The sequence below is a fragment of the Dermochelys coriacea genome, chromosome 8 (genome assembly GCF_009764565.3).
Source record: "Dermochelys coriacea isolate rDerCor1 chromosome 8, rDerCor1.pri.v4, whole genome shotgun sequence".
NCBI classification, from domain to species: domain Eukaryota; kingdom Metazoa; phylum Chordata; order Testudines; family Dermochelyidae; genus Dermochelys; species Dermochelys coriacea.
Window position 1 is genome coordinate 46413680 of NC_050075.1, and position 16273 is coordinate 46429952.

The window sequence follows — 16273 nt, forward strand, 5'->3', positions numbered from 1 at the left end:
GTGGAAAATACAGTGGGGAGATGATTTATATACACAGAGAACATGGAACGATGGGTGTTATAAATATTGTAAGGAGAGTGATCACTTAAGATGAGCTATTACCAGCGGGGGGGGGGGGGGGGGAAGGGGGGAGAGGAGAAAACCTTTTGTAGTGATAATCAAGGTGGGCCATTTCCAGCAGCTGACAAGAACATCTGAGAAACATGGGGGGGGGGGGGGGGGAGAGGAAACAACATGGGGAAATAGTAATTACACAAAGTAAAACTATTTCCCCATGTTGTTTCTCAGAGGTTCTTCTCTACTGCTGGAAATGGCCCACTTTGATTATCACTACAAAAGGTTTTCTCCCCCCCACACCGATAATAGCTCATCTTAAGTGATCACTCTCCTTACAGTATGTATGATAACACCCATTGTTTCATGTTTTCTGTGTATATAAATCATCTCCCCACTGTATTTTCCACTGAATGCATCCGATGAAGTGAGCTGTAGCTCACAAAAGCTTATGCTCAAATAAATTTGTTAGTCTCTAAGGTGCCACAAGTACTCCTTTTCTTTTTGCGAATACAGACTAACACGGCTGCTACTCTCAGACCTACTCAGGTGGAGAGATGCCATATCACAGTGGCTGCCACTGAGTAGTTACAATAAGGATAAAACAAACAGTAAGTTAAAGTGACTTCATAGCACCCTGTGGTAACTTTGCCATTAAAACATATGCTTTTACCAATCACTTGAGACTTTCAAAGCGTCTAGGGAAGAAGAATAGGGAATAATCCACAGAAAGGATTCTCAAGGCACAGGGGATGCCTTCGGAGGTAAAGGGAAGAGAGAATAAAACAAAAACAAACCTGGTCAAATTGAATGCTTTTGCCATAGGGACCTCTGGCTCCTGGTGACTGTGGAGGAGGCTGGGTAGAGGATTTACTGCTAGACCGTTCTTCTGCTTCTGTCTGTCTGTCAGGGTTCTCAGAGTCTTTTGAAGGCATTTGTTCATCACTGCATATAAAGAAAGAAATGAAACTGAGAGTCTATTTTGAGTACACTCTCAGTAATACTTCCTTTCTCCCACTTTCTGCCATAGCTTTTTAGACTGCAAGCTCTACAGGGCAAGGACTGTTCTTTTACTACATGTACATATAGCACCTCACACAATGGTGCCTCAATACTGATTGGGGTCTCCTGGCATTAATGTAACACAAAACAATCAATTCATCATTTGAGAAATGACGGTCCACTGAACCTTCCCAAAGACTTTTTCACCTACACTAGAGCATGACCTACACGTGCGGCAGCTCACAAGGCTTGCAACATTAAATTACCTGCTTTCCCTTTTATCTTTCTGATTACTTCCTTGCTCATCATCATCGCTGAAGTTCAACTGCTCGGTGTAATCTACCTCACTCTGAGCACCTATCATATGAGCAAAAATTCAGATTAATATAAAAAAAGTGTTCAGCGTGCGAAGAGCAAGTCTTCATAGATTCAGTGTTCTCACCAGCCCAGCCTTCATCAGCCTCAGCATCCAGATTATCAAATTTATCAAGTTCCTTGAGTTCACTAGCACTAAGGATGGACGGACGCTCAACAGGTTCTGAGCACCAAGAGGGCCCTCTTCCCCGTGGGCCTCTAGAACAAAGGAAGTACGCAAACAAAAAAATCAGTTTTTAAAGCAATATCTGCTATTCCCAAGATAGCAACTAAGATCTTTAAAAATCACGATATAAAAAGATTAATTTGTAGTTGAAGACTAAAGCAATAGGCTATTTTAAGTATATATTACTGCTTTCCCCTTATTAGCAGAGGCACAGTTTATACTACTTAGCCATATTTAGCACATTCTGTATTAATTTATGTATTACCAATTAAACTATCCGTTTTATTATTTGTGAATGTCTAAAGGAAAGGGAAGGAGGAATATTTCTGAATCAAGTAGTTTTATAATGGGGAAAAAGAGCAAAAGGGTCCCAGTCTCCCTTCTTTACCATTACATGGTCAGTAAATACTGTTTTGGTGTTTATAAATACTGAAAAAGGGCTCTCTGGATTGAAACGGTCACTCAGCAATTTTTTAATCTCTTAGAAGGGGAGAATGTAGTTTATATTGATAGTTTTTATATATTACATAATTTATATATGCTAGATCGGGGTGGGCAAACATCTGGGAATAGAAATATGGCGGGCCATGAATGCTCACAAAATTGGGGTTGAGGTGCAAGGGGGGGTGAAGGCTCTGTTTGGGGGTGCAAGTTCCGGGATGGGGCTGGAAATGAAGAGTTCAGGGTGTAGGAGGGTTCTCTGGGCTGGAACCAAGGGGTTCAGAGTGTGAGAGGGGGATCAGGGATGGGGCAGGGGGTTGGGGTGTGGCAGGAGGTTCAGGGATGCAGGCTCCAGGCGGCACTTAGCTCAAGCAGCTCCCGGAAGCAGCGGCATGTCTCTTCTCCAGCTCTTATGGGGAGGCGCGGTCAGGTAGTTCTGCACACTGCCCCATCCACACGGACCGCCCCTGCAGCTCCCATTGGTTCCCAGCCAATGGGAGCTCCAGGTGTGGCACTTGGGGCGGGGACAGTGAGCAGAGCAGAGCCCCCTGGCTGCCCTTATGCATAGGAGCCGGAAAAGGCCATGCCGCTGCTTCCAGGAGCTGCATGGAGTGGCCCCCAATCCTGCTCTCCGGCTGGAGCTGGGCAAGCCCCAGACTCCACTCCCCAGCAGGAGCTCGAGGGCCAGATGAAAATGGCTGGTGGGCCGGATATGGCCTGCAGGGCCGTAGTTTGCCCACCTGTGCTAGATTGTATGTGTAGCCCTGCTTTTATCACACAAAACAAAGAGCTGCCCTACTGTGTCAGATCAATGGTCCATCTAGCCCAGTATATGGTGTCTAACAATAGCCAGTACCAGAGATTCAGGGGGAGTATACGGAATAGGTCAGTTGGAAGGATTCATCCCATCTTCCCCCTCCTCGCTTCTGGCAATCAGAGCTTTAGGGTTGCATCCCTGACCATCTTGACTAAGATATATTGTGGGAAAGGGAAAATGATACTTCTCTGTTCACTTTTTCCACACCATTCATGATTTTATAGATCTCTCTCATATCTCCCACCACATTGTGTCTCTTTTTAGCCAAACAATCCTAATCTTTTTAGTTTCTCCTCATATAGAAGCCATTCTAAAGACCTGATCATCTTCAATGCTCCTCTCTGAATCTTTTCCAGATCCATTATTATCCTTTTTCACATGAAATGACCAGAACTGGACACAGTATTCAAGCTGTGAGCACACCATGGTTTTACATAGTGACATATATTTGGTCACTACTCATGCAATTCTAGTATTTATGAAAGTTATTACCTGCTAGCCTCAGATGAAGTAGGGAACCTGGTGGGACCCTGCATTGCAGGATATGCCATTCTAGGATATTGATTAAACATCTAGGAAAGGAAGCCAAAAATTACCAAACTGGCTTTTAGATATAGGAAAAATATAGCTTCATTAGAACTGCCAATGCCACTACTACAGCAACCCTTATGAAAGGCAGAGAGATTCTGTCTTACAATCCAAGGAGACTGTTCACCTTAAATAGTGGGTTGAGCTCAGAAATTACAATTCCCTCACTTAAAGGTAGGTAGTTGCCCTGCATGACATGTTGAAACTGAAGACAGATGGAGTCATGACAGGGCTCCATATCCACTGACAAGCATTAATGTGTATCAGCTGAGGCTGCACACCAGATTCTCTTTCCACAGGAAAGATGTGGTCTAATAGGAAGATCAGGCAGTATGAGACTGAATTACAAACCAAGTAATTTCCTGCAATAAGGCTGGGGATAGCTTTAATATGGCAACAGAACTTGCTCTTGGAAAAGGCAGTGTGCAAGCTTTCCCCTAGGAACAGCACCGATAAACCACCTTAATGGGAAGAGAAGAAGAAGAAAAATCCACACAATCCCAAACACCTCTGTACAAAGAAGAACAAGAAGAGTTAACTTTTTTCCTTGATTTTTGCACTGTTTAGAAACCAAGCCAATAAGTGCCCCAGAGAAGGAGTAAGATGTTTCAGCTTAACTATCTAATGCTAGTATCCTATTGATTCAACTGCTCACACAGATACTTATACAAGATTCAGCAGTTACTTACATAGGGTGGCATCATTGCTTTGTACTGGGAAGAGACAGCAGGTTGTTGCTGACCATTCAGCTTGGGCTGAGGTGGCTGTGCTACCCGCATATCCCTTTTCTCTGCTGCCTTGGGGACATCATTTTGTTCTACTGGTCCTGTTGCACTACCATCTTCTTGGCCAAGAGGCTTAACTTCTTGATCAGTTGGAGAATTTGGGGTGTTGAGATTCTTAACTCCACCTTCTCTCCAACTAGCAACATCTGCATGGAAGGAACCAGTAGGGGAGAAAGACAAGCCTAGCTTTAAATAAGCTTCTGATTTGTAACAAAGTAAATGACACTTCTTATCCAATTGTTTTCTGTGATGTAGCAACACCAGTGCAAATGATAAACATGCTTTGTAGTCTGTCATTCAGGCAGGTGGCAGCCACTGCAGATAAAGGGATTGTTGACTCCCATTCCTCCTCAGCCCATCTCCAGATTTCTCTTCTCTGAGAGCTTCCAACAATGAAATTTAAACTGGCTAGCCTGCTCTATGCTCCACAGCTTATGGGATGACTTAGGAGGGGTATCTGTGCAGTATTGATATAAAATTATTTTCCCCAAGATCTCAGTGTGTAGGTTAAGTAGATTGCTGTAGCAATTTGAGGTCTAAGAGGTCCCTGAAGAGAGAGAGTGTCAAGTGGAAGTTTGGACTGCTTAGAATGCAAAGCCATGGAGTAATCCACTTTTGAGTGGCACAGCTCAAAAACCATGGAATGCAGAACCCTGTACATAGAGTTTCTTCAATTTTCCAGGCAGAATCAAAGTATCTAGAAGCTCTCAGACAGATTCCACCATCTATGATACAAAGGGGTGGACGGAAAGCTCTAGCTATGCTTAAAGAAACATGGAGATCTAGCAAAAAAATCCACAACTATGCAGAAGAAATTGAGACTGAAACATTAGACAGGCAAGGCAAATTTTCCTACTTTCTCCTACTCCTTGCTGGTTTATTCTTCACCCGCAAACCAGCTTAGATTCTGATCAAATATACTGCTTCAGTCAGAGGTACCCAGTGGCTGATTTACAGAAGACAGGAAAAAATGGAGAAGTGAATGCTAAGGGAAGGGGGAGAAAGGTTTAAAGGAGCCTTGGATGTCAAAATCCCTTCTTCTGGAAGGGCTACTACCTGCCTCAGGCCTGGTTTACACTACATTTACATTGACCTAATCTGCCTTATGTCAACCTAATTAGGTTAGTGTACATATTACAGCCTTGTCCCGCCGATCTAAGTACCCTACTACATCAACATAATAGCTCCACCTCCATGAGAGGCATAGGGCTTATGTTGGTGTAGTTAGGATGATGCATTGTCTGTGTAGACACTGCATTCCTTACACCAGCTGTGGGCTGTCTTGTCAATTTCATGGCTATACTGAAGCTATGAAATTGACAAAAAAGCCTAGCTCCCCAGCCAGGCTGCTGAGGGGTCTCTGCTTCAAACTGGCCTGCCACTCAGGCTCCTGGCTTGGGCTGCCACCCAGGCTCCCCATTAGGGGCCCTACTGCCCCTGGGGTTCCTGACTCCCCACTGGGAGTTCGGCTGCATTGAGGCTTCTGGCTCCCCGCTTGCAGTCCAGATGCACAGAGGCTCCCTATTGGGAGCATGGCTGTTGACCAGACTCCAGGCATGGATCTCCCCACCAGAGGTGGGGAGCCTGGGTGGGAGAGGGAACTGGCCCTGGCTCTCAAACCAACCCCCCGCCTCCTCACCACCTTTCAGTCAGTGGAAGCACTCTGGTGAAGATGTGCACCACTGACAGGAGGGTAGAACGGACATCAGCCACTGCAGTAATTACTGTGGTGGCTCTAAGTCCACCTAACACAGGTCAGCTTAAGACTGTAGTGTAGACAAGGCACTGTCATCTGCACCGGTGGCAGCTACAATACAGAAAATACTTCACATGATCATTTGATTGGAACAAGGATGATGAATTTTAGGTGAAGAAAAAAAAAGTCACTTTGTTTTCCTGAAATGAACAGTATTGCTGAAATCAGAAGTGTGGTTCCCAACTCCCAGAGTTCACTCATCTCAGAAGTAGTGTGTAAAAGCAACCTGCTGTAGGTGCTGTGTGGCCTTCATTTGTTCTGGCCACATCTAGCCCTCTGCAGCTGAGAGAGGTCCAGCTTGTTAAAGTCTTAGTCAGACTATCTCAAACTTTCGAAGTATGGACCATATCTTGACAGAGACTATCTTGCAGACCAACTCTCCTCCCATTCCCAGTTCTGCAGACTGTACTTCCTCCCATTTGTAATTATGTAACCAACCACCCTTTGGCAACCCCATAACTGCTCACATGGTGAATAAAATTAGCAAAGTATTTTTCTTTGTCAGGACATTTAGCAACTAGAAATAAGAAGGTGCCAGCACCATTTGAATGTGACTAGCAAGTACTCTTTGGACCATAAGCGGACAACTGACCACAGTTTGGGAACCTGTGAAGGGAACCATAGCCTAGGAATAAGGGAAATATTAATTTATCTTATTTCTATATGTAGACATTGTGCTGGAACAGAAGTGAAAGTGAAAAATTCCCCAGAGTAACCTCTCAGTAAATGGTAAACACAGATACTGAAATAAGACAAACACAAGGTTGTAGATTAAAATAAAAGTAAAATGAGTAAAAAAAAAAAAGCTGACAATATACTGAGGCAGACAGGTATGAAAATGCAATCTGGAAGAACATGCTTAGACAAATCTGCAAGTGTATATAATGTAGAATTTAGGCCAATTCACACGTGTCAATTTTCTGTTGAGTGTTTGAATTTCTGAATGACAACATTCCATCTATTTCATAGGGCACGCCAGAAATCCCTAGTAAAACCCTATACCAAATTGTGGTGGGGCTGCTGCCCCACACCAGGGCAAAGGCAGCCTTGGAGAGGCTGCGCAGAACCCCGCCAATCAGGAAAGGGCTCACTGAAAGAGCCAATCAAGAGAAGGCTTGCTGGAGCAGCCCATATATAAAAGCAAAAAAAGAAAACGACGACTTGTGGCACCTTAGAGACTAACATTTATTTGAGTATAAGTTTTTGTGAGCTACAACTCACTTCATTGGATACATTCAGTGGAAAATACAGTGGGGAGATTTATATACACAGAGAACATGAAACAATGGGTTTTATCATACACACTAAGGAGAGTGATCAGGTAAGGTGAGCTATTAGCAGCAGGAGAGCGGGGGGGGGGGAAGGGACTGGGAGTGGCTGGGTCATTACACAAAGTAAAACTATTTCCCCATGTTTACTCCCCCTCCCCTGCTGTTCCTCAGACATTCTTGTCAACTGCTGGAAATGGCCCATCTTGATCACTACAAAAGTGATTCCCCCCCCCCCAGCTCTCCTGCTGGTAATAGCTCACCTTACCTGATCACTCTCCTTATAGTGTGTATGGTAACACGCATTGTTTCATGTTCTCTGTGTGTATAGATCTCCCCACTGTATTTTCCTCTGAATGCATCCGATGAAGTGAGCTGTAGCTCACGAAAGCTTATGCTCAAATAAATTTGTTAGTCTCTAAAGTGTCACAAGTCCTCCTTTTCTTTTTGTGGATACAGACTAACACGGCTGCTACTCTGAAACCATATATAAAAGGCTGTTCAGCTGAGCAATGGCAGTCTTTTCCTGGAGATCAAAGCGGAAGAACTGTCTGCTGAGGAGCACTGGAGATACTGCAGTGTTGGGCAGGGTAGCGGAGCAATAGGGGAGCTCTTGGCTGACCACGGCCAGACTGAGGCTCTGAAGCAAGGGCAGGGAAGATGCTAGGGCTATGGGGGAAGTGGCCCAGGAAAGTAGGCAGCGGGAATACAAGGAGGCAGCAGTAAGTGGTTAACAGCTATAGGGTCCCTGGGCCAGGATCTAGAGTAGCAGACAGGCCTGGGTCCCCGCCTCCCCTTTACCTGTACTTGCCAATGAGGAGAGTGGCCTAAATCCAGACTGCAGTTTGCCCCTAAAGCCAGGGGCTAGACTAGAGACTGCAGTTGGCTACTGAGGCAAGTAGAAGGACTGAGGACTGCCTGTCCCCAGAAAGGAGAGAGATAATGGACTGGGTCCCAAAGAGGACATTGTGGTCCAGGAGTGACGTGGGTCCAGATGGTGGACACGGTGGAGGAAGTGGAAGTAACGGTGAGTGAGACACTCCTTGTAAAAGGTGCCCTGGTGGTCCAAGAGAGCTAATTCCCAGCACGACCAGCAGGAGGCGCCGTACTGGTGAGTCTCGCTACACAAATGAAAATTCAGCATGCATCTTCACAAGACTTTTAAGGTATACCTACTTTGTGGCCGTAAACTGGGTCCAGGTCCATAGGGCTCTTCAGGTGCATCTTTCTCTTTCCCTGACTTTTCCTGATCCCCAGCTGCCTGCAGACTGGGAAACTCTTGCTGGAAATAACTGTTTACTGGGACACTTGGACCTAGACAATTACAACAAAACAGTGTTACATGTTTCAATAATGAATATAGTTTAAAAAACAGGATCCTGTAGCTTGCCAACCATAAAGTTTACTTTAAAAAGCTATACTATTTTTCAAATAAAACAAGCTGTGTATTTCATCCAAGTGTAAAATAATCCTTTGTGAAATTCCATATTCACTTGTGAACAACAGGAATACTTAAATCCACTGAGCCAATTTACTTTCTTGTTGGATATAAATGTTAGATGGATCAAGATAAGAGACACAAAATGTGCTAGAATAGCAATAATGGATCATTTGAACTACCTAAAATGTGAACTGGTATGTCACATGGGGACAGCTGGATAAGCAATTTCTCAACATCATGAATGCCAGCTTCTTGAATTAGCTACTTCTGGAGTATGCAAACACAACTCTGGGCTTAATTTAAGGTAGCATACAGAAGCATGTTCAAGAAAATCTGTGGTTGAGTTATTAACAGTGATCACAATAAAATTTAAGCTTAAGATCCTCTTGGAAGAACTTTACCAAAAATTAGTAAGGTAACATTAAACCTTCAGAAGGGCAATTTTTAGGATGTTAGGTTCTTTCTAACTAGCTTCCTCAAGAAAATAGTTCAATAAAATTGAGCATGGAGGCTAGCTTAAAATTAACTGCGAAGAGGGATAAAAGTGTTTGTGCCATTGTTTGCTTTATGATATGTAAAGAAGCCGTACATAGTTTTTACTAAACACAAATTTAAAATTTGAAATTAAGATAATCTTTCTTGGTTATTTATAAGATATGAACTGCAGATCTAGTAGTACTATAACATTCCAAATGCCAAGGAAATGAAGTTTGACTAAAAGTCACTTCCTTTCTCAATCAAACTGTTTAAAACCTTTTTTCTTTTTGTCAAAACTGCCAACTCAGACTATTCTATAACTAGTTAGAAGGACAGATCTTTGAATGTTTCCAAATCCCCAACCCTTCAGCTGAAGGTAAAGAAAGCTTGCAATCATTCTCTAGTCCTCCAAGGAACCCTTTTTTGTTCTGAAGGGAAGACTATATTCTTGATATTGTAAGGTAAGAATCAAGCACAAACCAAAGTTCTGAAAAGAATCTTTCATGCCTTCTTTATACAAAGAAGAAAAGAGGGAAAACACCCAACATTTTCTCCCATGACTAACCATTTGAGGATCTTGAAAGCTCTGGTATAACCAATCCTCACTTTGCCAAGATGAATATAATTTTTTTTTTCAAGTTTTATCATGGGGGGACCAGAATGGGGTATCTGGAAACCCTGCTATTACTGAGAAGACACTTTCTACTGCCAACAGCAAGTGGCAGGCAGTAGAAATCACTCCATACAGCTGTTCCTATGAGGCAAAAGCAACTTTTCCAGGATGTTCTACAGTAAGCAGGATTTGGGGGTGGGGGGGTGACAGGACCACACGCATTTATGCATCTTCAAAATACGGCCTGATGTGTGACCATAAAGTCTGAATCAAGTGATTCTGTCTGCAAACTAACAGTTTCCTTAGTGATAAACTTGACAATCTAAGCAAGTGGAGTCAACCTGAAATAACCACTGTCAGCTAGTGAACAGTTCAGCTGTTAGAGACTTTAAAGATGGTGTTGAGACAACTACATTTTTCTTTATCTCCTACACAACAAGATCTAAAGATATCCTACAACTGGTCAGGCATTGCAAAAACTTCTGAGCTCTAGAAGTCTTTCCTTCTTACTTAATTTTTCGCATTACACACACAAACATAGCGAGAGACAAGAATGGAGCTGGGGAGAGGGAATTTAAGGAACACTTATCAACAGACGAGAAAAAAATCCTATTATATCATGAAGGATCAGTCAGCTGAATTTTATTCTCCCCAAGAGACAGCCAGAAATGCACAAGTTCCATCAACCAAGAGCAGGCCAGAAATAAGTTCATAACTTGTCTGGCAGGTGCATCTGGAATCTCAAACTGAAGGATACTGGAATCAGTCCAAGACAAAAACTATAATTTTCCTATTCTCCAAAATCTCAACTTCCTGTCCAAACACCATATCGTGGCTATTTGCATGAGATGAGACAACCATCTGGTTTAGTTCTCAAAGCAGCCATAAAATCATTAACTAAATTCAAACAGACATCTGTATGCATCTCGAAGTCACCAAGCAGAGTCTAATTTCTGTGGCACCTCAGAGAAGAAGGTTTTACTGTAGAAGGGTGATTTGTACCCCAGTATGAGTCAGATCTTATCCCATTCACAGGACACTCACACAAGACAAACTATCAGATCTAGTTTTAGAATGGGAGATTTCCAATATTCAAGGATGGATGCCATATTAAACTTTAGGAAGGGAAGTGGGATGCCAACACAATCTAGAATTGCCAACTTGATCCTAATATTTGCCCCACAATACAGCATCCAAAGACCTTATGAACAAGAATACATTAACGTATGCAAAAACTAGGTCTATGCCTACAACAACAGAGGCTCAGAAGTTATTTCCATTGATCTTTCAGAGTAAGTTCACACTACGAGGATGGTTTGGACAAAGTTAGATCAGCACAATGCTGTGACCGAGTCTGTTATTTGGTCAGAAGAGGTTTACAAGCAGATCTCTCAAAATTAAGCCAATAAAAGGGATCATGACTTATTTTCTGTGTTGTAAACAAAACTGCTTCCTGCTTCATTGTGTGCACTTCGTCTAATAAAAGTGTGTTATTTCTCTGGTCAATTACTGACAGTAAAAGGTCAAACTTTTATCCTAGAATAGTAATGAAAATGCTGAATAACTTAAGGTTCACATTCATAGACACAATCTACCATTTCTTTCATAATGTAAGAAATGGTAGAAACTAGGAAGAACCAGTAGAACTGGTAAAAACCAGGAAAACTACTTGAGTCAATACTCATTGGCTTTAAAATACTGCAAGAACTATACAGCGACAAGTGGGAAAAAACCCATCTTGTAGCAGACATGCTGTTTGAACTGCAATTGCTAAACTTCATGGTTCCAGATTTTTGGTTTATGCTAAACATATGCATGCTTAGCTTGACCATTGGGTGTTTACTGTTCCTCCTCCCATGCCAGAGAAGAGCTACACACATCCCTGCCACAGGCTGAGGATTTCTTTATTTTCCTTCGCCTCTTAACCCTGCCATATTCAACGACTTGCACCCCAGCCATCGTCTTCCCCTGGAACCCCAGCAAAGGAAGGCTGTACAATTCCCTGTGCAGCTGAACAACACCACTGCTAAGTTGGCTTCAGGGATTCACTTGAGTGACAAGGCACTCCCTCACCTTAGGGGCAAGGAAGTTGTCTCCACAACACTCCCAGCCCCTACTGTCCCAGGGAACAAGAGACAGGATCAAAAGAATATTGAGCCCAAATCTCCCACATAGCAGTGCCAAGCACAACTACTAAACCACTGGGCCAGCCTAGGTTTCCTCCACTTTAAATTCCACTTACCATCGCCTTGCCCACCTTGCTTGGTACTGGCCCAGGATTTGGCAACAGGGGCTACTTCTGGAGGAGCGGGAACCACAGGTTTTGGCTGTGTCTGTGGCACTTCTGGTTGTCTGAAATTAAAAGAAACGCACTCATTCTTCACGGATGGAGGAGAGATTTGTTCTCAGGACAGAATGAGAAATTTTTTCAGAAGCATTAACTTATTCTGCTCACTTGTGCCTGTGGTAATTATGACATTGGAAGAACTAGGAACTGAAGTTCTAATCTGCAACACAATTGTACACCCAGTATGAACACAAGTTAACTTATTGTCATGCTATGTCCTGATATGGAGGCAACATTCTGGAGATGAACAGTAATTTACTTTACAAGAGTACTCTCCTAAGCAAGTTGTAAAACACAAAACTGAATGTTTACCCAATATCTGTTAGTGTTTAGCCATGCATCAAAATACTTAAGATGACACCACGCAAAGGTAGATATAAGTACTTTATTAATCACTCCCTCCCATCCCTTTATACTCCTCCCTTTAATGATGAAAGAAGTAATACCAGAATAATGAAGCTCTATGGTCAGTAAATTATGTGAGATTTGATGTTATATAAGAAACAGTTGCCAAGGTGAGACGTCAATACTATATTTACAATATTTTGATGCACAGGAAGGTAGCAATTAAAAGTAGGTAGGATACAAAATTACATGTAAAAATAAAGCAGATTTTTGGCCCCCCCCCCCTTTTATTTGTAAAATAAAAGATGACTGAAAAGGTGTTTTAATCTATGAATCCCTAAATGATTTGAGACCTGGTTAACACTTAACGGCCTCTCCTCTAGCAGTATTTCCTTTAACAGTTGTAATATAGATAAACACAGCCATAATAGTTAAATTTGTGAACAGCGCTGAAAGGGAAAAGTTAAGACCTTCATTTGGAATATATGTAGGCATACTGTCTCCAGTGTAAGAATAATGAAATTCATCTCAACCAGCCTCATGTGGTGAAAGCCTCCCTGCCAACAATTAATATGGCATTATTTTCTCTATGATAATATCTCGACATTTTAGGCTTATTGTCACACAGACACCAACTTCCAATTTTTCCTCTGGCTTTCGTTAAGCTGTTTGCAGTATGACAGGACTTTCATAAGTTATACTGAATGAAAATCAGTAAGTTGTTCTTTTGTAGCTTACTTTTCTTCCTCATTCTGTTCTTGTTTAGAAGCCCATCCTGTGCCATCTTTAGGCACAATGATTACATTAGGATCATTGCCTTTGTTCTCTGCTTTGAGACTAGGGAGATTAGCAGGGGGAGGCATCCTCCGTGAAATGGCAACTTTTCCAAGACTCTGTAATCCATGGCGTGCGGCGACTGTATGCCAAAAAGAAAAAACATTTTCACTTTTTCCCTTAAAATTCACAATGTTCATGTAATGCTACAGATTTAGTAGACGAAAAAATTTTTACCACATTAAAACAAACCAAAAAAAGGACACTAAAGATTAAAAATCAAGCCCCCTGAAATCTACAATTCACTGTCAAGCAGGAGTTATAAATTCCTTGCTTAGAAGAGTTCTGAAATAGTTTTCGTAATTTTGAAGCTAATGTATTCTGATGCCCTCAGGATCAAACTGAAAATGGATTATATGAGCCCCAAAATTACGGTAATTTTTCAAAACTAAAAAATAATTAAAAATGGCAAAGATCCTTTTGCAGGACTTCAGAAAGAACATGTAGGTGGGTTTCCCACCATAGTGTGGAATGAAAGTGATATCACTTTGAGAAATTGTAACCAACCAAAACAATGAAAATGACTGTATACTATTCAAAGGCACAAATAGAGAATTTTTTTCAGTTTAACACCTTCCAAATTATAGTAATCTCAGAGGTTATCTGGAACAGATTAATTGCAATTATTAGATAAGTACATTTAAAGGGACAGTTAACTTTAAAAAAAAATTTAAAAAAGTGTCTTCACAGATAGAACAGTAACTTAAAAATATAACTAACAGTCAACATTCCTTCTAACATTTGCCTGGTTCAATTCAGACCTAAAATTCAAGGCTCTTAGGGAATTTGAGTGGAAACAACATAATGAACTTTACTGCTAACGAAAGAGTAACTACATTGGTTTAATCTGGCATTTTGCAGACAGACACTCCACAAGCTCTCTGTAGCTCTGCCAGAGCACCTGAAATGGAAGGCACCCATTCCTTGTCTCACTAGTTAAAGTGTAACAGAACTTTTTCTACCAATGGGGATTAAGAACCAATTAGTCAAAATCCAGCAAAAAATAGGAGATCAAACATCTCTGCTTTAGGAACTAGATCAACTAAGTCCAATTCAACAAAAAAAGTTTATTTGTGTTGTATGGGGAGATTAGCAATACCCTGAAGTAGAAGGGTAACAATATAGACACAAAGATGAACATACTATCATCATACCATTGTTTTCTTCTTAAATATCTCCATTTTATTACATTGCTATGAAGACTGCAAGTAGACAAGAGTAAAATGCAACCATATTTTTACATTATTTATACCCTAAGGCTACAACTCCACTTACTATAGGAAATGAAGAAGCGCTCTGACCCCCAAAATTGAAGCACTATGTTACATATAACCAGAAGTAATATTACACCTAAAGCCTTTGCTATCATGTTTTCCATCTAGCATCTTTCTATAACATACAATTTGACATCTTGTTGCATTTAGATCACATATTCCACATAACCAATCCTAAATATGACCGTACTAGCAGAGCTACAGAACATAAAAATAAGTCAACTCAGTCTACTCACCTGTGGTTTTTTGTGTTTCCAGTGACTTTCCCTTGTAAGTATTAAATAGACTGAGTGTTGCATACTTTGTTTTTCCATCCTTTGCTTTTGTGCTCTGACTTGACTTTTCCGACATTTCGATGGAAACTCATCGAGTCTGGTACCTCCTGCTCACCACTCAAAACCAATCTTAGTATAAAAGAAAGGAAGAGTTCATTTCAAATCAAATCTTGTATTAAATATTTTAAATAAAAAGTTCATAAATATTCAAGTTAATTGAGAACATATTCTTAGTGCATTAGAAGTTACTGATATTTCACCTAGAACACTAGGGGTACTGTCATTTTAGAAGGCATTAAATTCATTAATCCAGCAATTTTTGTAATACTAAAGCAACTATTTTAAAGGATTTCAGATTTAGCAATTTGAACTTTTTAACTACCTAACTTATAAAGAGGCAACTTCTGGTCAATACAAAATCCTATGGAAAAAGATAAATCAAAAGTGATCAGGTCATGCAATGGTTATTCCTGTTGAGTTGGATCCTCTCTCTCAGTATTTTTGTCCAATACTAGATAATGGAAGGAGAGCTGCTTCTGGTACTTCTGCTCAAACACAGCGGATGGAAAGTGTGTGCTTTTTTGGAACACGAAACCTATTCCCACCGGCATATTTGTTGAACAAACATATCTTCCCCACACTCAAACACTGTTCTCTGTAGAGGCAGGGTTTTTGTTTTTTTTTTTAAAATTTGGGCATGCACACCTTTGGAAAGGATTATTTTCCACTGGAAGAGGAGTTTCTCAGAAATTCTGAATGGGCTGCACTGCTTACAGAAAGGGTAAATGCCCCCAAAACATTTCTAGTGTTTCACCCCTCACCAGCAATGTTCAGTGACTTCACTCACTGCAGCAGTCAGTAGTGTTGCTACCCCCAACTTTGCTGTGCAATAAATTGGAAATATTTGGAGGTTCAGGAAAACAGCTCCAGCTCCTGATACCCAGCTTCCTCACAGTTATGATCTACAATGGAGACAGCAACAAACCAGTTTCTGAACCAATGTTTCCAGTCTGTTCCCTATCAAAACCTGGGTCATAACTGAACTTGCTTGCAGGCTTTGTGTTAAGGGAAGGAAGACTCCTTCAGTGGATCTCCACATAGGGAAACAACATAACTATTTCATTTGTCCCAGAGGCTTCAGGAAAAGTATCAGTACACTGATACCAATTTTTTCCTGCTCCTGTACCTCCTCCCTCCCAAAGGCCAGTAATTCTTGTCAAAGTATGTTTGTTCTGTGCTGGATGCACAGCTCACTAACTGGCTACAATCCAGTCAGCAGAGGGAGGGAGAAGTTTGCTGAGGATGCATTTGTGCATGGACCAAAACTCTATGGTTCTCAAAGCCACGGGTACCTCCAAAAATATATACATCCTTCAGCTCAAAGCAACTTAAGTGGGCAAGGCTAATCAGCAAGC

General features: G+C 41.5%; 1 protein-coding gene across 48 annotated transcripts in view; it reads right to left on the reverse strand.

Moving 5' to 3' along the window:
* Positions 1-16273, reverse strand: part of PRRC2C (proline rich coiled-coil 2C) — a 123021-nt gene that overhangs the window by 87169 nt on the left and 19579 nt on the right. For 31 of the 48 annotated variants that reach the window (XR_006273885.1, XR_006273887.1, XR_006273886.1 and 28 more), the window contains exons 2-10: positions 14820-14987; positions 13214-13391; positions 12026-12135; positions 8429-8566; positions 4133-4389; positions 3348-3427; positions 1499-1629; positions 1323-1413; positions 852-999 (exon numbers count right to left, since the gene is read on the reverse strand). Coding sequence is in view for 45 of the 48 variants with exons in the window: in XM_043491204.1 (XP_043347139.1) it covers positions 852-999; positions 1323-1413; positions 1499-1629; positions 3348-3427; positions 4133-4389; positions 8429-8566; positions 12026-12135; positions 13214-13391; positions 14820-14934 (1248 nt within the window). In the remaining 3 variants the exon portion in view is untranslated. The remainder of the gene's footprint in view (positions 1-851; positions 1000-1322; positions 1414-1498; positions 1630-3347; positions 3428-4132; positions 4390-8428; positions 8567-12025; positions 12136-13213; positions 13392-14819; positions 14988-16273) is intronic. The other 17 variants (XM_038412175.2, XM_038412176.2, XM_043491192.1 and 14 more) reach the window with 3 other exon arrangements.